The sequence below is a fragment of the Puma concolor genome, chromosome B3 (genome assembly GCF_028749965.1).
Source record: "Puma concolor isolate L17-30 chromosome B3, mPumCon1.1.hap2, whole genome shotgun sequence".
Classification (NCBI taxonomy): Eukaryota; Metazoa; Chordata; class Mammalia; order Carnivora; family Felidae; genus Puma; species Puma concolor.
Window position 1 is genome coordinate 50,881,887 of NC_141672.1, and position 26,196 is coordinate 50,908,082.

At 36.0% G+C, this 26,196-nt stretch overlaps 1 protein-coding gene and 1 non-coding gene across 4 annotated transcripts in view; both read left to right on the forward strand.

The window, feature by feature from the left end:
- The first annotated feature begins 250 nt into the window (after positions 1-250).
- LOC147579976 (signal recognition particle RNA) lies at positions 251-550 on the forward strand. Its single transcript, XR_015253053.1, has one exon.
- Positions 551-1,217: 667 nt separating this feature from the next.
- Positions 1,218-26,196, forward strand: part of NEMF (nuclear export mediator factor) — a 54,625-nt gene continuing 29,646 nt past the window's right edge. The window contains exons 1-16 of one of the 3 annotated variants that reach the window (XM_086709812.1): positions 1,221-1,434; positions 2,266-2,334; positions 2,479-2,581; positions 5,464-5,589; positions 12,358-12,506; positions 13,487-13,554; positions 14,529-14,615; positions 15,961-16,034; positions 17,149-17,219; positions 17,298-17,373; positions 17,759-17,821; positions 19,179-19,256; positions 19,396-19,604; positions 19,861-20,052; positions 20,365-20,428; positions 22,987-23,075. In XM_086709812.1, coding sequence (XP_086565938.1) covers positions 1,376-1,434; positions 2,266-2,334; positions 2,479-2,581; positions 5,464-5,589; positions 12,358-12,506; positions 13,487-13,554; positions 14,529-14,615; positions 15,961-16,034; positions 17,149-17,219; positions 17,298-17,373; positions 17,759-17,821; positions 19,179-19,256; positions 19,396-19,604; positions 19,861-20,052; positions 20,365-20,428; positions 22,987-23,075 — 1,577 coding nt within the window. In that variant the 5' untranslated portion in view covers positions 1,221-1,375. Of the gene's footprint in view, positions 1,435-2,265; positions 2,335-2,478; positions 2,582-5,463; positions 5,590-12,357; positions 12,507-13,486; positions 13,555-14,528; positions 14,616-15,960; positions 16,035-17,148; positions 17,220-17,297; positions 17,374-17,758; positions 17,822-19,178; positions 19,257-19,395; positions 19,605-19,860; positions 20,053-20,364; positions 20,429-22,986; positions 23,076-26,196 lie in introns of all 3 variants that reach the window. The other 2 variants (XM_025918630.2, XM_086709813.1) reach the window with 2 other exon arrangements.

Genomic DNA, 26,196 nt, shown 5'->3' on the forward strand with positions numbered 1-26,196 from the left:
CCACTCTTTCCTAAACTCTCCAAATGGTTTATTTCACATTTTGAGTTCTTCAGCATGGTTTACTGTGCCCTACGATGCAGTAATGCCCTGTACCGTATGTCTTATGGCAGCACCCCTTAGCATCTACAATTCCCGGTTTCTTCTGAAACGGCATCGGCGCCCTTCGAATTTACAGTCGCCTTCTGCTGTTGGAAATTGTGACGACTTGCAGCCGGCAGGCTGGAGAATCCTCCCTAGGCTCAGGATCCTTGCCGGACGCGGTGGCGCGCGCCTGTAGTCCCAGCTACTCGGGAGGCTGAGGCAGGAGGATCGCTTGAGCCCAGGAGTTCTGGGCTGTAGTGCGCTATGCCGATCGGGTGCCCGCACTAAGTTCGGCATCAATATGGTGACCTCCCGGTAGCGGGGGACCACCAGGTTGCCTAAGGAGGGGTGAACCGGCCCAGGTCGGAAACGGAGCAGGTCAAAACTCCCGTGCTGATCAGTAGTGGGATCGCGCCTGTGAATAGCCACTGCACTCCAGCCTGGGCAACATAGCGAGACCCTGTCTCTTTTGCGTTCTTTCCTTGTATCTATCGTAACACAACGAGAAGTGGCATACTTGCATTCTTGCCCGGCAGTTTTCCTACTACCCCACGAGTCCCCCATGGTGGGGCAATCTTCTATTATTTTGTATCTCATTTCAAAACATTATGTAGCAAAACACCTGAATATTCAGGTTGCCAAGCGTTTACGGAGTTCCTATTGTATACCAGGTACTATGCTGAGGCAAGGGGATGCCAAGACCGAGGTTAGACGAGAATCCCACAAGACATCGCAAAACGCTCTTCAGAGAGCGTCCATCAAAATAGGAACTCTTTTTTGAACGTTTCTTCGCCTTTATTGTTGAGGGTAATTGTAGGTAATTGTAGGGTAGTTCGTTTCGTTATATTTCAAAATTCTACTCGTCCAGTTAACCGAATGGAAAGGGCTCATTGCTCTTGCACACCGAACCCTACCGCCCATTTGGGGGAAATCCTCCCAGTACTCTCATCATAAATTGTTATGACCAGCAGAGGTCGCTAGGGAGGTCAGCTTGAGTCCTGAAACACAAGAGGGAAAGGTGACCGGACTAGTCCGTCAGCTTTCCAGGAAGGAATGCAGTTTCAAGACACTAGTTCGGATCTATGTCTAATTGTTTTGGTATAACGAAAAGCTAGTTGACGGCGACTTGATATTCCAATTCTTCAGAAAAGCGACGCAAACACGTTCGCTTCAAGGAATATTGGGTCTTCTGCGCGGCCGTAGATTTCGGCCAAGTGCGCCTGCGCATAAGAGTAGCGGCGTTGAGTCAGGTAGTCAGTGGAGAAAACTGCGGTAGCGACCCTCGGACCTCGCCATGAAGACTCGCTTCAGCACCATTGACCTCCGCGCGGTACTCGCGGAGCTGAATGCCAGGTACTGAGCGATAGGTGACTAGGCTCTTGCGGGGAATGCAGAAGGCAGAGGCCGGTGCCCCGTGGTGGAAAAAAAGACCAGCCTGATGTTTCCACTTAATCCCCCAGTGCTCCTCTGCGGACCTGGCTAGGCCTGGGTGGGCGAGCGCGTGACATCTTTCCCGCGGCCCTCGGGATATCTGGGGACCCCAGCGGCCGCATGCCCCACACCCCGCACTCCCGGGCTGCTTGTCTCGCCGGATCTTGTGTCAGGCTTTGGCGGGGCCCTCGCCGAGCTCTCGCCTTGTTGGCCTGAGTTGCCCCGGTCTGGCAGCGAACGTTTATTAAGACAGGAGACACCAAGTAGACGCCGGGGTGCCCAGCAGTCTTTTGCCTCAGGGGTTTCCAGACCGGCGGCCTGGTTTCTTTGACACTCCTCCTCATTCCTAGGAGACGGAATATTGGCGTTTTAGCTGAAAGTAACATTCTGATCTGGTTTCTGTTATGCAGCTGTTTGAGTTTTGTCATTTTTTTTTTTTCCAGAGTTTTGTTACCTTTTTTTTCTTTTGTAATAAAGGGGGTTAGATGTTTCCTTAGAAATAATCGGGTCATTTCAAGGACGCAGGGCATTGCATGGTGTTCCTAGGACTGCTCTTTTTGTCTTAACTTTTGTTCTTAAGAAGTTACACTTCTTTTGGGCTCAATGCCTGGTGGCCTTCGCTCTGCTCCCTGGTTGACTCCATATCCTTTGAGTTGAAGATCCCCTCTTTGAAGGCCCTGCTTCCTCCTGCGGCTTTAATTTGAGTGAAGTTTTGTATTTCAAATGTTGTTACGTGTTTCCTTTCTCTTGCAGCTTACTAGGAATGAGAGTAAACAATGTTTATGATGTGGATAATAAGACCTATCTTATTCGTCTTCAAAAGTAAGAGCATTTTACAGGCTTGTTTGATCTTTGGTAATTAAATATGAGATTATTGATTTTTTTTTAACCTGCACTTTTAGTCTGTTTTATTGAGTTAGCGTTGACAAATGCCTTAAAGAAAAATTTAACTTTTTTCTTCCACAGACCAGATTTTAAAGCTACACTTTTACTTGAATCTGGCATACGAATTCACACAACAGAATTTGAGTGGCCTAAGAATATGATGCCATCTAGTTTTGCCATGAAGGTAAACTTTAAGTTATACTTGAAGCTAAATTTTAAGGCCCTGAGATTGGTCACTAACAATTTAAGTTTTAAAATGTTTGGTTTTCCTTCACTATTATGAATAAAATATAGATAAAATAGTTGATAGATACTGGGATGAATAAAGTAGACATTTATTGACTTCTCCCTGTTACACTTCACACCCCAGTATGCTCTAGATCTTTCAGTTCCCACAGTCATTATTCTAGTTTAAACTTGTGTAACGTTCCCATAAAGTCCTTTGAATTACAGTATACTTCTTGCTATCAAAACAGTTCTTTGTTAGACCAGAGTTAATTTTTCTAAAGCATCATTTTCATTAGTTTCTTACCTTTTATGATTCCCAAATTTCTGAATTCATATCCTATCTTCTAGTATTCTTGGTTTTCTGTGATATGCCCCCCCCTTAACCTTTTCCTAGTTTTCTGCAGCTCACTTTTGAGCTGCCAATCTGTATTTTATTGAAATACTCAATGACATTAGTATGTTACCAATCATATCTTTTTACTTTTCACTTCTCTCTTTGCTTTTGTCTTGTTTTGTTTTTTCTATTAAAACAGAGAGTCTGCATTTGTGGACGTTACCTGTCCGTTTATTGGCATAACAAAGATATTGAAAGTTTATGTGGTACAGAAGAAAGACATTAGAATCAAATATACCTAACTTTGAATTAATGATTTTGCCGCTAAATAATTTTATAACCCAGAAAAGTAACTTAACCTCTTGAAACTTAGTTTCTTTAAATGTAGAATGCGGATAATAACTCCCTCATGGGGTTATTGGTGAGGATTATTTGAAGTAACATGTAAAGCACCTAACACAATGCCTGACACATATTAGGGCTCCATATGTATTAATTTCCTTCTTCCTCTCCTCCTCACTTTCCTTCAGAAATTTATTTGTTTTGGCATTGTGTTATTTCATTAGAGGCTTTACAGAGAAGAATCTTATCCCCAGCAACTTAGAATCTGTTTTGGATTACAAGTTAGGTAAGTGTTTCCCAAATCACAAGGCCTGTCACAAAATTATCAAACTCTTAAAAAGTTTAATTTATAGTAACCCCAAATGGTTCTTTTGGGAATTGTCCATAATAATGGTGACACTTGGTATTTGTATAGCATTTTTCAAAATAAATTAATAACGTATATTTTGAGCTGTTTAATATGTCAGTGGATATGAAGAACGGTTATTTTAGCTTTACAGATGATAAGATACATGCTACTGGGATTGTGTAAAAATCCCCAAATCAGGCTATACCAATAGGAGGCCAAACACTCAAAAAAAAAAAAAAAAAAAAAAGTTAGAATTTTATGAGTTAGGTGTACATGTTAATCTAAATGTATATAGAGAGATACCCTCCAGTGGAGCAGACACAGTGTTAAGCACATGATAAATAATTTAAAATAAAGAGCTGCTACCTTTGTATAGCACAGTCATGCTCAGTTGTGGCAAATCACAGTGATTGTTCTTCATTCTCACATTTGGGGATGCCAGTGATAGCTTTGTGGCACTGTTGTTTTCACCAAGCTGCTAATAGGGAAATAAATAAAACAAACATTATGTATGTACTGTATGCCCATCTATACTCATGATAAGTAATCTTCCCTTTTCTCCATTCCATGGTGTGGATTTCTGTTCCTTTCAAGGATGCCTTTTATCTCCATTTTAACTTTGTTTTTCTTGAATAAAAATACTACTGGGGGCCTCTGGGAGGATTGTGATTTTCCCCTGGGAGTTTAAAAATAGCCCAAATGTAGGTCACTGTTTAAATCAAAACCATTATAGACCACTCTTAGAACTATTGAATATAGGAGGGAGAGATTGTTAGAAGTTTGAAAAGGATTATTATATCTGCCTGAATGTATAAGTACATAAAATGAGAATTTTCGTCAATTTGAACTATTAGGTCTGGAGAAGAAGTCTTCTTGGTTATGAAAGAGTTGGCATTGGTTCTAAAAATGATTGTATATATTTTTAAAGGTGAATTTATATTAGCTTCTCTGTAAAATTTATCTTGAATTTGAGTCTTGAAAGCATTCTTTCTTACTGGTCTTGAGTAAGCAACCTTCCAAATTAAAGAATTAGAAACAGTGGTAAGAATTTTTAGGCACTACAGAGTAGTCTTGTTTCTGGTTCATGTTATACTTAAATATTTGTACTAAAGGATGGTACATATAATCTAAAGCAATAGGTGTTGACCAAGTAATTTATATTTGGGTTTAAAACGTTAATTGTATTTTAATTGCTAATAAGAAAAGAACATCATGACTAGGGATAGGAAGAATGGGATTTGATAAGGAATAAGAGTTATTATATTTGGATTTGAGCTAAGTTGGTCAAAAGCTTTGGAGACAGTACCAGAAAGATTCTGTCTGGGCTATATTAATACATTTGTGGGAATAGAAGGTAATTGGATGTACGTTGAAGACTAACTTACAGAATACCAATAAGCTCATGGTTCAGAATTTGTATTTGAAATGGAAGTTTGGTGGAAACCACTAATTAATATTGAACACAAAGGAAATTTGGGATCCTTAAAAGATGAGACTGGAAAGAGGCCTTATGAAAAAAGGTTATGGCTTTGAGTGAGGTCATCAGGGTAAGAAAAAGAGATTTAGCAGTGATATAAACAACAGAGTACATTTCTCTATAGGGCAAAGTACAAAATACTGTTTCAGAGTTAGCAGTCAGAGTCCTGACAGACAGTGTTTTTCCTTTGATTATCACCTGCAGGCTTTTGTTTACTATTTTTTAAGTGTTATTCTTGATGGAAATGAAAAGAGGAAGCTTATTTACAAGCCAATACCAAATGGTTAGGAATTCACTTCTACTATACGAATGCCCTTTTCTTCTGTTTCCCACTAGTGCCGAAAACATTTGAAGAGTCGGCGATTAGTCAGTGCAAAACAACTTGGTGTGGATAGAATTGTAGATTTTCAATTTGGAAGTGATGAAGCTGCTTATCACTTAATCATTGAGCTCTATGATAGGGTAAGTTAAATTTGGGTGGTGAGATGAAGGATAATTCATTGTTGTATTGTTAATTATCTGTGTAATACTATTATACTGTAAAATATGGGCAGGGAACAGCAGCTGTAGCCCATCTGAAATTGATTTTTGTGTGTGGTCTCAGGTAGTGAGTGGTCAATTGAAATTTGTGTGATACCCTCTTTAAAAAATTTTTCTCAAAACTTTATTGTTTTCAAATGACTGTGGATTCACAGGAAGTTGCAGAGATAGAGATGTCCGTTTCCCTTAGTTGTTACCTTTTATGTTATTATAGTACAATATCAAAGTCAGGAAATTGATGCTGGTACAATGTATGCATCTAGTTCTGTTCATTTTACCACCTTTGTAGATTCATGTAATCACTACTGCAATCAAGATACAGAATTTTTCCATTACCACAGAGATCTTCCTGGTGATACCCCTTTATGGTCATACCCACCCACTCCTCTTCCTCCCACCATCCCTCCCTCCTGACAACTACCAATCTGTTCTGTCCCTATAATTTTGTCATTATAAATTGGGTCTTCAACAAAGAAGTCAGGTTCAGAACCTTGGTAGAAGGACATACCAGATACTCTTAAATGGGAGTTGGTAAACTACAGCCTGTGGCCCCTTTTTATAAAGCTTGTGAGCTTAAGAATGGTAATGTTTTAAAAAGGGCTCTTAAAAAACAAAAAAGAATATGCAACTGAGACCATATGTGGCCATATGTGAGTTGGTAAACTACAGCCTGTGGCCCCTTTTTATAAAGCTTGTGAGCTTAAGAATGGTAATGTTTTAAAAAGGGCTCTTAAAAAACAAAAAAGAATATGCAACTGAGACCATATGTGGCCACAAATGCTAAAATGTTTACTGTCTTGCCTTTTACAGAGTTTGCTTTGTAAAAAAGTTTGCTGGCCTCTGCTCTTATAGACTCATGTTGTATGAGCCAATAGTGTGTAGACAAATACCAAAATATATCAGAGGGCCAAGGTAGGATATATAAGACTCATTTTAATCTAGAAGCAAGTGCTTCCATGAAAATAGAGTGCTAACCTGTGTTCTAGGGTGATCAGAATAAATTACACAGGACTGAATAAACTGGAGACAATCTAATTGTGGTTAGTTATTTTCTAGAATATTTTTGGTGTTATGATGAGTATTTTATGGTGATGTATGATAGAGCCCTTTACCTTTCTCTTCATCCTTAGTAGTCTGTACTTCTGCAAATTGGAGTGATATATAATTCAATGGTGGTTTGCTCTCATTGATCCTTTAGAATTTAGGAACAAATGAGATTTTTTACTGAGATTTTTTTTTTTTTTTTTTTTTTTTTTTACTGCTAATGGCAATGTGTATGTTTACATAGGTTCAATAAGAATTTGTAATTCTTTTTACCAAGATATAGTAAGGCAAATTGTGCAAACTAGGTCAAACTTAGGGTTTCATATTTGTGAATAAGTCTCACTTAACTAGGTATGACAAAGGTTATATTTTATATGTAGAAGCAGCGTCCACAAAACATCCTGAGAAACTGATCTTTTACCTATTCTGTGGCATATATGATCCTAGCCTATTGGTGGTAAAGAATTTGAATAGATTTGAATAACTGTAGATCTGAATAACTTTAAAGAGGAATTTACCTGAATTTATAGGTCTACCACTGACACAATCAGTAGTGATTTTTGTTTGGTTTCAAATACTAATTTTTAAGTCTCTGGGATAATAGAAAACTTTTGAAAATAAAATCCCAGATTTCTTATGAATTCTCCAGGCAGCAGTGATTATTATGGCTTTAGTCATTGCTTCATACCTTGTGACTGTAGATTTGCTGACTATATCTGAGGAGATAATATTTATGTTACTTAACATTTCTTGCTGGACCTATGTAAATCAGGCCAAGGTGCAATGAGAGTAGCTTGTGTTTATGTATATTTGTCATCAAAATAATTTTAGATGTTATGATGAGAAAGGACTGTAAAAAAGTATCTAAAATTTGAAAAGAGGCAAAAAGGACCAAACTGTCATTTAAGTATCCTGCTGGGTGTTGTCTAGTAGGCACTTATGGGGGTTAGTTTTTCCTCTAGAGTTGTGTATCTTGAATTTGCTATTTACTATTGATTAGGGTTTTTTGTTTTGTTTTGTTTTTTTACAGTTCTTTAAGTGTAGACTTTAACTTGTAGAAAACTGATAGCAATGCAAATGATTCTTGCCTGATAGCAATGAAAGTTATTTGATCCAGTAGAGATTCAAATTGTATCTGTCTAGAGAAAAGATATCCTCAGTGGTTACAGTCTTACTGCCTTGAATTGACAATCTTACACAATTATTCTCATTGTAAATAGTTCATTTATTTCATTTCTCTTACAACCAGTTTTACCATCTAGTGGTTTTATTATTCATTAGTTAAATAAATTTTGACAGTTACAATAAGTTTATTGTCTTCTGGCAACTGTTATTTCTACTGAAATCTGTTAGCTCCTTTGAAGGTAATCTGGCCTTTTTATCTGGATGCTTTAAATTTTTTTCTCTTTGTCTTTGGTTTTCAGTATTTTTGCTGTGCTGTGCCTAGTTGAGTTCTTATTTGTAATTATCTTTTGGGGGTTCATAGAGTTTCTAGAATCCGAGTTGATGTTTTTCATCAGTTTTGGGAAATTCAGCCCGATTTTCTTTGATCTGTCTTCCAATTCACTAATTTTATTGCTACCAGACAAGAATCACTTGGAATTGCTATTTTTATTGTCTGTTGTTTCTTTTGATTTTAATTACATTGTCTTGTCTCCTCACATGCCTGGTTATTTCATTTTGTGCCAGGAACTGAGTAGAAAAAACAGTAGTTGTAGTCTGAGATCCAGAATGACTTGTCTTTCTCTAGAGAAGATAATTGCTTTTGACAAGTGGCTAAGGGTACAGCTAATTCCAGATTACCTTACTCCAATCAAGAATTGAATTGATTAGAAGTTGGGCCTGGAAAATCTGGTATATTTCTGGTTCACACCTTGCCTTGAGAAGCAGCCTTTATGAGTCACTATTCAGAACTGGATTTCTCAGGATATCTGCCCCCACCACTGCCCCAGTCATCTTTCACTTGGGCTCTGAACTCCAGTTTTTATTCTCCTTAGTTGTTCCGTGAGTCTATCAAAATTTATGCTCAGCTTCTTAGCCTATCAGTTGTTTCTTAACTGTTAGACAAACGATCCTAGGGGAAAAGTAGCCCCCCATGTGTGACTCATCTTTCTGAGTTTTCTTCTAGGTTTTGGTCCTGTGAAGGTTTACTGTCTTGCTTGCATTTTTGATTTCTTAAAATACAAGCTTTGTGTATTTTGTCCAGTTTTTCTGTTTCTCAGTAGGACATTGGTTGGAATTATCTAGACTACCATTTAAATTAGATATGTTTATACAAGTAGTTCATGAATACATTCTCAGTATATAGAGAAGTACATAAAATTAAAATGGAAAGTCTTACCCTTCCTAGCCCAAACCATTTCCTCATTCCAAGGTAACCACTATTATGTATGGTGTCTTATTTATGATCTCCTTCCCCTCTTCCCACCACTGTCAAAACAAACAAACAAACAAAAAACCCAAACACCTTTTTTTTTTTTTCATCTGTGGGGGGAAAAAAATCTCTAGAATGTAACTGAAGGCATGCTTAGGTTTCGGTCAATATGCTTACATTCTAAATTTAAACTTATGTACCAGGCACGGACCTTTCCATTTTTTTTTTTTTTTTCCTTTTTCAATTTAAACTTAGACCTTAACGATATGTAAAAATTCTTTGCATACAATGATTTTGTGTAATCTTTGCTATTATTAAAAAAAATCTAGGGGCACCTGGGTGGCTCAGTTGGTTAAGCATAGGACTCTTGGTTTCGGCTCACAGGTCATGATCTTACGGTTTCATGAGTTCACGCCCTGCGTCTGGCTCTGCACTGGCAGTGTGGAGGCTGCTTGGGATTCTCTCTCTCTCTCTCTCTCTCTCTCTGCGCCCCTCCCCTGCTCATGCTCCCTCCCTCTCTCAGAAGAAATAAACTTAAAAAAATTGTTTTTAATTAAAAAAAATCTAAACAACCTTTTCATTTTGTAATAATTTAGGATTTATAGAAAAGTTGTAAAGATAATATGAAAAGTTCTTGTATATCCTTCATTTTTCTTAACGTTAACCTCTTACATAATCACAGTACATGTGTTAAAACTAAGAAGTTAACACTGACACATTACTGTTAATTAAACTGCAGACTTTTTCTTAGATTTCACCAGTTTTTGTAGTACATACCCTTTTTGTGTTCTGGAATCCAATCCAGGATACCCCATTGCATTTAGGGCCTTTCTATTTTGAGGGGTTTGAGCTGTTAGTACGCATACTGCCTAGGTTTCAGAGGTCCAGTTATTGATGAGTTGGAAATACAGATTAAGGATTTTATACATGAAAGTATGTGCTTGGGAATTTTCAGCAGTTATTGTGATACTTAAGAGAGGTAGGTTGGTTGACTCTTACAGTAGATCTTGAAGATTGCTCTTCCCTCTCTTTATACCAGGGTTTGATCTCCTAGGCTTCATGTCTGGAATTTTGATGTATGGTTTATCTAGAGTTGATCAGACCTTGGTTAAAGAGGTGATTGCTGCTCAAATTCATTTAACAAAGTCAGTTTATTAATTTGCAATAAAATTCCAATAAGAAAGATGCTGGAGAAAGTAAGTTAAGGTCAGAAAGTAGTTTATTGAGTACATCAGAGTCAAGCACAGTATTTCCCAAAGTATGTTTCTTAGATACTACTTTCCCTAGATAATAGGTGTACCTAGAAAAATAGGTCCCATAGCCATTAAAATTTGAGGGCCTTTGAGAATAAAGGGGGAAAAAATTTTTTTTTAACTCTAGGACTTATCAGTGCCTTTAATGCAATAATGTGATGTGTATATCCCCTAGAGAAGGATATGTTACACAGAATTGCCAACTTTATTTGCTCAGAGTTCTTTTTTTATGGAGGTGGGGGGGAACCATCTTACAGAATAGTTTTGGGAAACCCTGGTTTAAGGCAAAAAACGCTTTCAGGAAAGTAACTGCCTTGCTGGAATCTGCCAGATATTCTTGATAACTGCACACTTTGATTCAACAAACATTTTTTGAGCACCTTCTCTGTGCCAGGCTCTATGGCTGGGTCTGTTTTGCAAGTCACGTTAAATTACATCTTCTTCAGTCAGACACTATGTGGACTTCTTTCCAAGCCCTCACCCAAACTTTGCTTTTTCAGTTAACTTTTTCTTTTCTGAGAGAGAGACTGCAAGTCAGGGAGAGGGATGGGATGGGGGAGGAGAGAGAGAGAGAGAGAGAGAAAGAGAGAATCCCAGGTAGGCTCCATGCTTAGCACAGAGTCCAAGGTGGAGCTCGAACTTGCAGACCAGTGAGATCATGACCTGAGCTGGAACCAAGAGTCAGACGCTTAACTGACTGAGTCACCCAGACACCCCTAATCTTAACTTTTTAATAGATACTTTCATTTTTCCATATATTTGCTTTCCACTTCCTAGGATACAGATTTTTTTCTGTGTCTTGCTATTTTTTACTTAAGATTATAAACATTTTCCTACTTTTTCAAAACAGTCTTCATAAGTTAACAGCTTTTAAATAGTTTGTTAGGTTGATTTATCATAATTCAGCAATTTCCTCAATTTTTACATTTAGGCTGTTTCCATTTTTTTCTATTGGAAATAAACTGCAGTGAATATCTTTAAGCATATAGCTTTTGGTTTTATGGAGTTCTTACATTAGGCTACATTACAAGTGTGGAACCACGTGGGTATAAAGTGTAACTATCTGTATTGATTTTGCCACATAACTATTGCTATCCAAAGACAAATTGCAGATGAAAGTGTAAATATCTCTTTATTTGGTTTCTGAAATATCTGTCTGTTCTGAATTGTTTTTAATAAGCCACGGTATTTGTAGACCTACCTCCTGCAAGGACAACAGTAAGTTTAGCTGGTGATCATCAAGGTGTTAACTGACTACAGGTTTCTCCTGCTCTCCGAAAGTAGAGCGTTCATATGGAAACTTTTGTAAGCTGAAATGGCATAAAGCAAAGAAGCAGTTGTCACCAATTTATATAGAAAAACTTTTGAACATCCCCAGAAAACACCTTCTCTTAGGCTTTTCTGATACTTTAAGGACATATCTTACTAATAGATGCACAAAATAAGTAGAGGTAAAGCACAGATGCTCACAGTTCAAACCTATGATGGCTTGATGCTGAAATGCTGAGTTAAGTTCCCAGGGAATGGGGTTTGACTCACTGCTTGAGTTGCCTGCTGACTCTATAACAGGTCACTGCCAAACAAACTAAGTGCTTTTTTTGTTTTTTGCCTTATTTTCATAAAAGTGAAAATTAATTTCAGATTTCTTTCGGTCAGTGAAGACCGGTATTAATGTAGGTCTTTTGTAAAAGCAAGGCGGTGTAAAGCAAAGTTGTGAAAAGTAGGTGATAACTGTTGTACTTCCATTAGTGACTTCAGTAGAATGATCAGTGAGTTTAAAGTTGCTTTATATTCCTTCATTATGTTTCAAACTTGGGGTCCTTTATTTGTTTATCTTATTTCAGTCTATGGTGGACAAGTGCAAGGAGCACTGTTTAGATGTGACTCAAGTGCTTTTTGTTTGTAACTTCATTGTAGCTTTGATTCAGGTTTTTAAGAGACCCCATTTTCTTTCTCACTTTTTAAGAAGTTTCAAGAATGATTGGGAAAAGCAATAAATTATATTTTATTTTATTACAGGGAAACATTGTTCTTACAGATTATGAGTACCTAATTTTGAATATACTAAGATTTCGAACTGATGAGTCAGATGATGTTAAATTTGCTGTTCGTGAACGCTACCCAGTTGATCATGCTAGAGCTGCTGAACCTTTGCTTACTTTGGAAAGGTAACATGTTTTGTTTCTAAACTCATTTCATGTTGTATTAAAAGGTAAAATAGATCATATGTCAGAATATTAAAGAACTGTCACAAAATATTTTGTTCATTTGCATAAAATAACTAAATTTGGACTGCTTGAACTATTTAAATGTGCATGTAAGCAATTAAACCTCATTTGCAAGTAGCAGCTGTGTGTCTTTTTAATCTAAGTCTGGTGTTACTTCAGGTGTTGATGATTTCTTGGTAAAGTGAGGGAACTTACTAGCTATTCTGTGGGAAGACAGATGGCTATCTTGCACAGAGTACAAATGGAAATGGTTTAGCTAAGAAAAAGGGAGTACCGTAGGATAAGGTGCTGATTTTAGGTACTCTTCTGGCTGGAAGGTTTCGCTAATAGCTGTAGCAGAGGTTCTCAAAGTTTAGCATGCGTCACATTCACCTGGAGGGCTTGATAAAACATATCCTGCCCCTGCTTCCAGTTTCTGATTCAGTGGGTCTGGTGTAGAGCCCAGGAATTTTCAGTTCTTACAAGTTCTCAGGTGATGTTTGTGCTGCTGATCTAGGGATCAGAGTGGCCAAACAGTATCCTTAAGAGCTCTTACTAAATGCATAATTAGGTAAAGCCATTCCAGGTATTAAGATCTATCACCAAGCTCTACAAACATTTACCTGTTATATAGGAACATCTCTTTCTTAACACATATGGGCACATTTTCAATAAACAATATGACTAAGTTGAAAAGTATTGATTTTTCTTAGAAGACTTGGTTTCAGGTCCTACTCTGCTGCTCAGGAACCTACTACCCTTGGGTAAATTACTTTTATGACCCATTTTCTTACCTACAAAGTGAACTAATTCTTCTTGTATGTTAGAGTATTGTGATGATTAGGCAATTTGATGGAAATGAAAGTATTGTAAATATGAATATTGCTGTAAGTTTTATTAAATAAAAGATAATGAGAGGCGTGTCAATTTTGTTTTCACAGACTGACTGAAATAATAGCCAGTGCACCTAAAGGTGAACTACTGAAGAGAGTTCTTAATCCATTACTTCGTGAGTAAGCCTAAATAGAGCAATGAAATGTTTGCAAGAAAATGTACTTTTCAGGAATATATTTAAATCTTTTATAACTCGAGAGTATTACAACAACTTGATAATGTAGAAGGGAACTTAAAATTATCTTTTGAATAAATAAGAATTTATTTTTAAGGAAAGAGGAATTTGTTATACCACATGAAGTTTGACCTTTATGTGTTAGCTTTTATTTAAAAGCAATACAGCTAAATAAACTGATAGTATGTTATCTAGCATTTTAGTGCTAGTGTACTATTCTGAGAAATTGTGTTTTTTTTCTTTTCATTGTGAATCTTTGATTTAATAATCACTTGAGTTTTTGTTTTTGTTTTTGTTTTTAATTGGTGTGTCTCAGGGTACCCCAGAATCTGTCAGGTACTTTCAATCAGGATAAAGATAATCCAATAAACTTATACTTGAAAAATCATTACTCATCCCTATACTGATGAGTCTGGAGAGGACTTGGGCAGGCAGGTATCCTCAGTTACTGGGCATTAGGGAGTCACTTGTCCTCTCTTCTGAAATTAGAATGCATTAATAAGTTACCTTTACAGCTTTCCAACTGTTAGTATAGCATACATAAAATTGTTAAGTTTGGATTTTTAAAATTAATTTATTAATATGGGGTATTGTATTAACCAGTTTTTGGATACTAAAGCAGTCTTTCATTCCTGATTTGAAATCCTTTATATGTGGCTCAATTCCATTAAATTCTTATAAAATTTATGCACTGACTTCTGCAGTTGTAGTCTCAAATTTTTGTAAGTACTTGAATTATCATTTCTAATTACATTTCAAAATAAGTAAAGTAAAAAAAATCATAAAAAGCAAAATAAGTAAATTGTTATTTTCATTGACTTCTGAGTAGATATTTATATTGGGATGTAAATTTCATATTATATTTTGAATATTATATAGGGGAATACTAAAAATAATATCTTCTGCTTTTATAGCCTATGGACCAGCTCTCATTGAACACTGTCTTATAGAAAATGGATTCTCTGGCAATGTCAAAGTGGATGAAAAATTTGAAAGTAAAGGTATGCCTGCATGCTACAATTTTTGCCCATTTTCATGTATTTCCTTTTTAAAAAACTATGAAAATTCTTTCTGGGAAAGTAATAAAAGCGAGCAGGTAGTAAATCTGTAAAAACTATAAAATATTTGATCTATTAACTTTTTTTATGTTTGTTTGTTTGTTTGTTTGTTTATTTTGAGAGAGAAATAATGCGAGCAGGGGAGGGGCAGAGAGGGACATGGGGCTTGATCCATGAACTGTGAGATCATGACTTGAGTCAGACGCTTAACCAACTGAGCCACCCAGGCGCCCCAGGTCTATGAATGTTCTATCCATATGGTATTTCTGGCTTCCTGCTCTAATGTGGCACTTTATCCCTGGTAACTCACAGTTCAGTCTCTTGACCTACCTTAGTACTTTTCAACTTTACAATATTCTCCTTCCCTGAATAATTGAAGTGGTTACCATACTTGAGGTAGGATCTGGTATAACACTTGATGTACTTGAGTTATTCACCTTCTGACTAGGAAGTTGGAGTGCTTTTAGTAATAGCTTTATTCATGCATTTTAATTCTATAAGAACTGTAGTGTGTCTATGTGATGAATTAGGCTTTTGTAACTACTTAAGGGAATCTAACTAAATTGCCAGATTAGGACAGTAAAAAATTAGAGGAAATATAAGGGAAAAGGAAGACTTGGCTTTTGACAAATTTATTTGCAGATTCTCATGTAAAATTACAAAAATATATTCTTCGTGTTTATATTTTGGGATTATATATCAGTTAAGATTTGGGGATATTAATTTTTATGCTGTAAATGTTTTTATGTTTAAAAATACAAATTAATGTTTTAGTGAGTGATTTTGTGTTTGACATACTAATTCAGTGCAATCCTGATCAAAATGCCAACAGGTGGTATTGTTTTTGCAATTGCAGTGTTCTGGTTTTTTAAATAAATACTGTGGAATAAAAGCATGTGAAAATGTTCAGGAAAACTCTGGAAAATAATAGTAGTGATGGAGAATAACCCTTTTACAGATAAAGGTATATTAAGAACCTAATAGTTTTTGAAAAAGTACAAAATGAAAAATTCAGAAACAGGCCCACGTATATATGGGAATTTAGTATATAAACAAAGTATCTTTAACATCATGAAGGTAAAGATGGATTCAGTAAAAAACTATTGGGATCACAACCTGGCCAAAACATATTCTTATTTACATATACTGATTATAAACACGAAGTAACTATATTTAATTTTCTTGAACACTTTTATTATTTCCTAAGCACTTTTCTGTTTTCAGTATGGTTTTGTAATAGTTAATTGACACTTGATTGGCATTCCTTTTTTCCATTTTGTTCTGTTAGACCTTGAAAAAGTACTTGTTTGTCTGCAGAAAGCAGAAGACTATATGAAAACAACATCCAACTTCAGTGGAAAGGTAGTACTACATATTATTATTGTATATTGTACTATTGTATATTGTGGTTTTATTTCCTTAGATTTTCAGAATTCACAGTTAATTAGGTATCACTACATGTAAGCTTTTTGTTAATTTGGAAATTCAACATCTGTAATATGCTTATTCTAGGGTTTTTTGGTTTTTTTTTTTCTAATTGCTGTTGGGTTATAATTTTTCTTTTCCTTTTTTTTTTTTTTAATTTATTTTGAGAGAGGGAGAGAATGCACATGCAAGAGCATGCAAACAAGGGGAGGGTCAGAGAGAGAGAGAGAGGAGGAAAGAGAATCCCAAGCAGACTTCTGCCCTGTCAGCACAGAGCCTGACATGGGGCTTGATCTCATGAACCCTGAGGTCATGACCTGAGCTGAAATCAAGAGTGACATGCTTAGCTGACTGAGCCTCCCAGGCGCCCTTCTTCTCTTCTTTTTATAGAAAGTACTAGGTCAGGTCACAATTGGCATACCAGGAAAGTTGAGGAATTTGAAAATAATTCCTCTTAGGTTGATTTTATTTAGAGAAATACTTTTTAATTGCTAGCACTTAATTAAAAAATTAGCAATTTACATCACTCTAATAGGTAAACATCCTCTGAATCATCTCATATCTTGTTTTTGTTCCCTATTCAAAGTATAACTTTATACTAGAAGTTCAGAGGAAGTTCTGATTAATTCCAGCTAAATTCAGTGCAGATACACCTGCCCAGTTTTTAAAATGAATTAAAATTTCTTACCAACAAAGTAAACCTAAGACTTTTTCTCCTGAAAGTAAAGTGCTATTGACTTTTTAAAGTTGCAGAATATCTAAAATTAGGAAGAAAAAAGCAAAATGTACACGGATAATCCCATCATTTTATCAAATCACTAGTTTTAATTTTCTTTATTCCTTATTTTTCTTGTCCATATGAAAAAAAGTATTATTTAATAATACTTATTGAGCCTAGAAACATCATTTTGAGAATTGATACAATCAATAGACAAATGCAGCAGATTATTTAAAACTAGAATAATTTTGTAAGTTTAATAAAATCGGGATCAGTCATGGAAGATACATCTAACTATGAAGAGAAATGAATTTTAATATTGGATTTTTGTAGGGGTACATCATTCAGAAAAGAGAAATAAAACCAAGCTTGGAAGTAGATAAACCAACTGAAGACATACTCACGTAAGCATATAGGCATGAGTCAGTTTACTTTGGATATTTATTAATGTTCTTGAATGATATAATAAATATGTTTTGCAGGTATGAGGAATTTCATCCTTTCTTGTTTTCTCAACATTCACAATGTCCATATATAGAATTTGAATCATTTGACAAGGTGGGTTCTCCAATTCTGTTTTTTTGACCAGTTAGTATGATATGAGTTATTAAATTAATACCAACTTGATTTGATTGATAAATTAAAAATATTTTTGGTTTACAATCACTGTATCTGAGCATTAAAGATCATTGCAGTCACAAATAAAAACTGTTGGAAATTTTTATTGTCACTTTATTTCAAGATGAAGGACCAAAGGTTTGAACTTAATTTGATTTTTGGCCCTTTGAACTATATAATACATTTCCTGGGAATCTGTTCAAGTTCTTTGGGTAGTGTTATGAAACAAAATGGACTCTAAAATTCTGTGTATCTAAGTTGAAGTAGAAACCCTGTTTTTTGTTTTTTTTAACCAGTTACTGTCTTTTTCTGTTTTTTAAATAAGGCCGTGGATGAATTTTATTCCAAGATAGAAGGTCAGAAAATAGACTTAAAAGCTTTACAACAGGTATGGTATTGTTAAAAACATTAAACTAACTAGGCTTGGTGTGATTTGCTGTGTAGACGATGCTTTCATATAGGAATTGGTGACGTTTCAGCGGTAGTATGGGAATGCCCTGATCCCTTGGCTCACTGATAATGGTCCAGGGGAGATCTCATTGTTGAAAAGCATTCCCTCGTTTGTTCCATCTGTACGTAAGATATTCTCTAAAATGGAAAATACAATGGGAAGGTGAGTCCTGTTATTTATTCCCTAGTATAATATGGGTTATTACAGCAACCCAAAGCTTTTCAACCTTTGCTGTTAAGGGAACATTGTTCCAAGGAGATTTTTAAGTAGGCCAAAAGAAAGGGAAACGTTCTTTCTATACAAATAAGTGTATTTTTCATTAAACTGGGTTTTATTCTAAGTGGGCTTTCAAACTTCACAGGAAGTTTTAATATGCTCTGTTTCTCGGTACATTTGACCATGATTTTGGAGCATTGCCACAGAGTTGTTTTAGAAATTAGCCACAGTCACTCTTGATTTGAAGAGGATTTAATTTTTCAAAAATATTAATAAATTCTTGAAGTACGTGTGCAAAAGTTTGGAATTATATGAATCTCTGTGCCCTCCCCTCTGTTTAAAAAATTAACAGCACAATTTCAAAGCTGGTGGATTGAGTGAATTAAATAGTGTGCCTGCCACACGGTGGCAGCACTTTAGCTAGTAAACATATTTAGCAGTAACATTGGATTGCATGTTTTTATGTGCATCAGAATATTCATGAATTATTTTAGTAATCACTGTGTGTTCTTTTAATAGTCACCATTCTTATGATTCAAATCTTTTAAATACTACATCCCATGATTCAAACCTTCATTAACTGATGATTCTGTTACTAGTGTTAGAAAATTTGCCTCAAATCAATAACCTTGAAATGCAAATGATAAATGCTAAAATGCTATATAGAAGGTAAATTGACTACTGTGAGACTTTGTGGCATTAATTTAAGAAAAAGAGTATTCTCTAGAAATAATACTGAGAAAATTAAAAGCAGCAATAACTTAAAAAGAAGCTCTTTTGGTAATTTGTGTTCTTTAAGAATGCATTTCCCTAAAACTTTACAGTTATGTGATAAAAAGAAAATGTCTTGTAGTCAGAATACACTCCTATATAGGGAATGGGAAGTAGGTAGTGGGGAGAGGTAATTTGGGAGCTTGAAACACTTTGGGGTAGGGTAGACCTGGGTGTTGGACTGCAGGAACGTCAGACAGCATTGTGGGGTTGAAGTGGAGGAGGGAGAGTTTCAGGATGTCAGAGAGGAAAGGTGCAGAAGGCAGAAGAAAACTAATTTTTAAAAAATATGTTTTGCCCACAAAAGGAAAAACAAGCATTGAAGAAATTAGATAACGTCCGGAAGGATCATGAAAACAGATTAGAAGCTCTTCAACAGGCTCAGGTATTCTGTTTAGCTTTTTCCCAGATTTCAAAAATGGTAACTTTAAATAAAACATTGTATGTTAACTAAGTGGAATTAAAATAAAAACTAAAAACATAACTTTAACATGGTATTACAGTAACTGTTTTTGTTTCTTAAGGAAATAGACAAACTTAAAGGAGAGCTCATAGAAATGAACCTACAGATAGTTGACAGAGCTATTCAGGTTGTTCGAAGTGCTTTAGCCAACCAGATAGATTGGACAGAAATTGGGTTAATTGTGAAAGAAGCCCAAGCTCAAGGAGACCCTGTTGCAAGTGCAATTAAAGAATTAAAACTACAAACAAACCATGTTACAATGCTACTAAGGTGAGTTTGATTCTTAGTTAAGCAGTTAATGCTTGTTTTTATTTTGCTGTTTAATTGTTCACTGTATTCATTTAAAATTTTTTCTCTTGTATTTGGAAGTTTATCCTTGAAGATACAGAAAAAACATTATTTACATTAAAATAATGCAACTATTTAAATACTGCAAATAACTTTATAATTTCATTGAGGAAAAAAATTGAAAATAAAAAAGTGATGTCATTGACATTAGTGAAATACTATTGAATATTTTTAATAGAAATCCATACTTGTTATCAGAGGAGGAAGATGACGATGTTGATGCTGACATCACTGTTGAAAAAAATGAAACCGAAGCACCAAAAGGAAAAAAGAAAAAGCAAAAGAATAAACAGCTGCAGAAGCCTCAAAAAAATAGGCCATTACTTGTTGATGTTGATCTCAGCTTGTCAGCATATGCCAATGCCAAAAAGTAAGTGTTAAGTATGAATTGTAAGTAAAATATCTGCAATAAATCAGGATAATAAGGATAATATATGTATATATATTACATATGTATGTGCTTTGGGGTGAAAACACTTTTTAACATCTTACTTTGTGCATTATACAACTTTGTTTTCAAAACATACAAAACAAAGTTGCATAATGCACAAAATTTGTTCCATATGATTTGAATGTGTAAAATTAGAAGTAACATAAATAGAAAGCTAAAGAATAGCTTAATTTTACTTAAAATTTTAATAGCTTAATTTTACTTAAAATTAAGAGAAATGCATTTTTCTAGATACTATGATCACAAGAGGTATGCTGCTAAGAAAACACAAAAGACCGTTGAAGCTGCTGAGAAGGTACTTACTATTTCTTAGAGTGAATGTGAATTGTTTTTTCTCTGCTTTAAATGAGTGGCTTTAATTATTTCGTTTAAATGAGGTTTTCTAATTCAGAAATAACTTTCAAACTTAATTTTGCTGTAATTATATGTATTTCCAGTGTTTATTTTCTTCCCCAAACCTGCTCCTTCCCCAGTCTTCCCCATGCTATAAATAGCACCTTCCTTTTTCCCTTTGCTTGAGTTAAAAGTATTGGAGTCATCCTAGGCTTTTCTCTCATAAATTATATCCAGTCCATCAGCAAATCCTTGTAGGTCTTTTGTAGAGTATAACCAGAATCTGACCACTTCTCAATAATCCCGGCCCCCATCATTTCTGTTCACATAGACTGTAACAGTAGCCTCTTCTTGGGTCTCTGCCTTCTACCCTTCCCCCCCTACAGTCTGTTCTTCAAACAGTAGCCATAGTGATCCTTTTAAATAAAAAATGAAGTTATTTCTCTTTGTTCAAAATCCATTTGCTTCCCATCTTATCAAGACACATCAAAGCCCTTCTCCTGCCCTGTAAGGTCCTACCTGATCCACTCCCCTCCAATTTAATCACCTGCATTCCTCTTGCTACGCTCTTTTCAGCGACACTGGGATCTTAGGTGTTCCTGTAACAGTGATGCATGCTGCCTTCTCGGGGCATTTGTGTTTGTTGCTCTTTCTACAGAGAATGTTTTTCCCTTAAAGTTTCCATGGTTTGATCCTTCCATTCATTGGCATGTCTACTAAAATGAGACTTTATCAGAGAGGCCTTTCTTTAAAAAAATTTTTTTTTGATGTTTAAAAAAATTTTTTTTAATGTTTATTTATTTTTGAGAGAGAGAGAGAGAGAGAGCGAGCTTGAGTGGGAGAGGGGCAGAGGGAGAGGGAGACACAGAATCTAAAGCAGGCTCCAGGCTCTGAGCTATCAGCACAGAGCCTGATGCAGGCTCGAATGCACAAATGGTGAGAGCATGACCTGAGCTGAAGTCAGACACTTAACCGACTGAGCCACCCAGGTGCCCCTTTTTTTGATGTTATTATTTATTTTTGAGACAGAGAAAGTACGAGCTGAGGAGGGGCAGAGAGAGTAGGAGACAGGAACCAAAGCCGGTTCAGAGCTGATAGCAGAGAGCCCAATGTGGGGCTTGGACTCACGAGCCGCAGGATCGTGACTTGCGCCAAAGTCAGACACTTAGCCAACTGAGCCACCCAGATGCCCCAGACAGGCCTTTTTGACCATATTTACTAAAAGTAGTACTACTTAGTAAGCTTAGTTGGTTAAGGGGCCAACTCTTGATTCCACTTAGGTCATGATTTCATGGTTCATGAGTTTGAGCCCTGCATCAGGCTCTGCACTGGCAGCATGGAACCTGCTTGGGATTCTCTCTCTCCCTCTCTCTGCCCCTCCCCTGCTGGTATCCTCTCTCTCTCTCTCTCTCTCTCTCTCTCTCTCTCAAATAAACATTAAAAAAGAATAGTAGTACCCTCAACCACTCCCTCTTATTCTGCTTTATTTTTCTTCTTAAAAAACACCCCTCCCAACATATGTTGATCTGTCTTTCCTCTAGAATGTAGATTGTATGAAAGTAAGATCTTTGTTTTGTTCATTGCTTTGTCCCAGCCCCTAGAATATTACCTTGAACATAGTAACATTAATATCTGTTAAATGAGGGGTGCCTGAGAGTCTCAGTTGATTAATCATCCGACTTTGGTCCAACTTCGTGTCAGTTCATGATCTCATAGTTGGTGAGTTTGAGCCTGGCATGGGGCTCTCTGCTGTCAGCACAGAGCCTGCTTTAGATCCTCTGTCCACCACCACCTCCCCCCCCAACCCCTCCTTCACTTGCTCACGCACGCTCTCTCTCAAAAATAAATAAACATTAAAAATATATGTATCTGTTAAATGAGTAGCCCTCATGACTTGTCTTCTATCTCTCTCTCCAACCTCATTTCTTGACATTTTACTGTGTAATCACTACTTTCTTGGTGAAGTTGGCCTTTTCTTTTTGCTTATAGTGCTCTTCCTATTCTTTGCCCTGATAATTCCATTTACCCTTCCGACTTCAGCCTAAATGCCATTTCCTTAGAAATACCTTCTTTGACCATAAGCATTTATAAGTTAGGTTCTCTTGTTATATTCTCATAGCATCCTTAGAAGCACTTAACATGTTTATTTGAATGATTATGTGTTTGATATTCATGTCTTCTCCTCGACCCTCTAGTAGGGTGAGAGTGAGAACTTCCTCTTATTCACTATTATGTCCCAGCATCTAGCCCAGAATCTATCGTATGATAGATACTCAGTATCTGTTAACAAATGAAACTTTTTAAAATTTGTAGGTCTTGAGCAAATATTTGTATACGTTAACCTTTGACTTAAATTATTTTAATATTTAAGGCACAAATCTTTATTTTGTGTGTATATGGTGTATGTATGTAAATAGTTGCCATTTTGTGACGCTTAAAAATAATTTCTTGTCTTATTTACTTAGTGTTATTTAAATACATTGTCAACAAATTATTTAAAAACTTTTTTCTTATAAATAGGCATTTAAATCAGCAGAAAAAAAAACAAAGCAAACGTTAAAAGAAGTCCAAACAGTTACCTCTATTCAGAAAGCAAGAAAAGTATACTGGTGAGTGTTCTACCTTTTAAAAATATAGTTTTTTTGTTTTTTAATTAAAATTATACATGTACATTGTTTAGAAAAATCAAACAGTTCTACAAAGCTTGTTGCAAAAACCAGTAGACTTGCAGTATTTTACCCCTAGTCCTGTTGCCTCTTCTCTTAAGGAAACTATTTTTAGCTCTTTTAGCTAATTGTTTTGGTATTTACCTCCTTTCCTCTTAGTAATGTGCTTATATTGCTGCTTCTTGGTATTTCTGTTTTATACTCTGTCAATGACTTCCCACTATGGAAGATGAAGATTTTATTCTTTCCATTTGGTGCTCCATTACACAGATATACACCAGCCAGCCTCCCAGTAAAGGGACATAATTTTGTCAAGGTAGATATCCAGCATTAATATACAGTAATATTTTATTGTAGTCACAGCTGAGTCATAAAACACTGTTTCTTTTCCTTCCCTGCTCAGCTTTTTGTCTTCGTGAAGGTGGTAATTGTCTTGTTTCATTTACCTTCCTCTTCCAGGTGTGTTCAGACACATTGGAATTCTATCCGTATCTTGCAGAAGTCTCTCCTGAGATTTTGACCTACTTTGTTCTAAATTGGTTACCCTAAAGATCTTAAGATTTCATTTTATTTTATTCTGGAAGTTCTCTTTACCTTTCTCTGTGTTGGATTCTCTGTCCTGAATCTCCTACTTCTTTTCTTAGTTGATGGAATGTGTACTCTAGAAGCTACATAAGAAGGCGTGTATAGGATGTAAAGCTTTTGAAGTTTTTGATATGTAAAAAAAAATTGTTTTATTTAATTGTGCGGCTGATAGAATTCTGATTTGAAAGGTTTAAAGTCATTGTTCATTGCATTAGCTTTCAAATTTGATCTTCAGAAGTCTGATGTCATTTTGATAGTTTATATTTTATTGAAAATTTGTTTTTGCCTTTCTGTAAACTTGTAGATCTTAATTTTTTTCCTCTCAGTTTTCCAAATTTTCACAATGATGTAGGTTGGCGAGGATGTTTTAATCTATTAGGCTGAATACTCTGAGTCTCTTAATTTGGAATTTTTCAGTTCTGATAAATTTTCTTGAAATATTTCTTACGGATTTTTTTTTTTGGTTTGTTTTCTTCTGGAAGTCTTATTTATTAAATATGGAACTCCTTGGGGGCGCCTGGGTGGCTCAGTCGAATTAAGCATCCAAATTTGGCTCACAGTGTGATCTCGCGGTTTGTGAGTTCGAGCCCTTCGCCGGGCTCTGTGCTGATAGCTCAGAGCCTGGAGCCTGCTTCAGATTCTGTCTCCCTCTCTCTCTACCCCAACTCCACTTGGCTCTCACTGTCTCTCTCTCAAAAATAAATAAACATAAAAAAAAATTTTTAATATGGGACTCCTTGGATATGGTCCTCCAATTTTTTTGCATTTTCTGTTTTTCAACTTTTAATCCTTTTGTTCTATATTCTGAGAGATTTCCTTTATCTTTCAGTCCTTCCACTGAATTTTTAAGTGTTTTTGTTTTTTTGTTACTTTTTAAAAACTTTTGCTCAAGTTCTTTATAATCAGAGTAGTTTTGATGTATTTTTATTTAAAAGTATTCTTTTCTTGCTGGTTTTTGGTTTGTTTTTTATGTTTATTTATTTTTGAGAGAGAGAGTGAAAGAGTGCAAGCAGGGGAGGGGCAGAGAGAGAGAGGGAGGCACAGAATCTGAAGCAGGCTGCAGGCTCTGAGCTGTCAGCACAGAGCCTGATGCAGGGCTCGAACCCATGAACCGCGAGATCATGACCTCACCTGAAGTCGGACGCTAAACCAACTGAGCCACCAGGCACCCCTTGGTTTTTTGTTTGTTTTTTTTAATATTCTTTTATTTGTTGGGTTTGTCTTCAGCTTTTGTTAAGGACGTTTATTACTGTCTTGTGATCCTTAATTGTCTGTTCGTATTGTCTGTTCACATTTTATAGTAGAGCATGAAAATGCCGATTGGAAGTTCTCTGTGGGAGGTTAGGCTTATAAAATGATGTATGGGGGCTATTTTGTGTGGAATTCTCACTGTGTTTAGCTTTTTTCCTTCTCAGCTGGTCTCATTTTTCAGGAAAGGTGTTTTTTGTTTTTTGTTTTTCCCCTGCTTGGAAAGTGAAGAGCTGGTTGTCAGCATTTTGGAAGCCCAATGGGAATAATAGGTTGCAGAGGCTTAGTACCCAGTAATTCATACATTTACTAAATTGCTGTTTTACATATGTTTCTCCTACTTACAACTGTGCCACATTTCCCCTAATTTGAAGATCCTTTTCGTACACTTTATAGAACATTAACTTCTGGCTTTCTGTTAGGATGTGGAAGGAGCAGCTACTACCATGTTCACAGCTGGAACTTTTTTCCTTTTTTTAACCCCAGCTTAACCTATTTCTAGCAGTACCTTGTGCTGTTTTTAAGTTTTTTATGGGTTACACAGTGTAGACTGATTTGTTTCTTGGCTTTTTCCATTGTCAGCCTGGGATTGAGCTTCTTGAGCCTGATCACTTGTCCCTTGGTTTTTCCATTTTTAAAAATTCTGTTGCTCTTCTCTCTCTTTCCTTTCTTTTTCTCACATCTCTATTGACGAATAGGATTGACTTGTAATTTTCATGTCTCAGAAGTTCTTGGGACACCTGGGTGGCTTAGTCAGTTAATAAGCATCCAACTCTTGATTTGGGCTCGGGTCATGATCTCATGGTTGTGAGACCCAGCTCTGTGTCAGGCTCTGCACTGGTAGCATGGAGCCTGCTTGGGATTCTGTCTCTCCCTGTCTCTCTGCCCCTCCCCTGCTTATGCTCTTCTTGCGCACGAGTGCGTTCTCTCTCAGAAATAAATAAACTTAAAAAAAAGAACCAGTTTTAACTGTTGATCTCCTCTATTATATCTGTGCTCTCTGTTTTATTATTTTTCTCTTTCTGTTTTTCTTTGAGATTCATTTGTATATCCCTTTATGATTTCTTGAGATGGAAATTTGGTATATTGCTTTTTTTCTCCCAGCTTCTCTTCTTTTCTGATAAGTATTTAAGGCAGTAAATTTCCCTTTAAATCTGGCTTTAACTGTATCTAAAAAGTTTTGTTATATACTATTTTCATTATCTTTCATGTCAAAATGTGTTCTAATTTA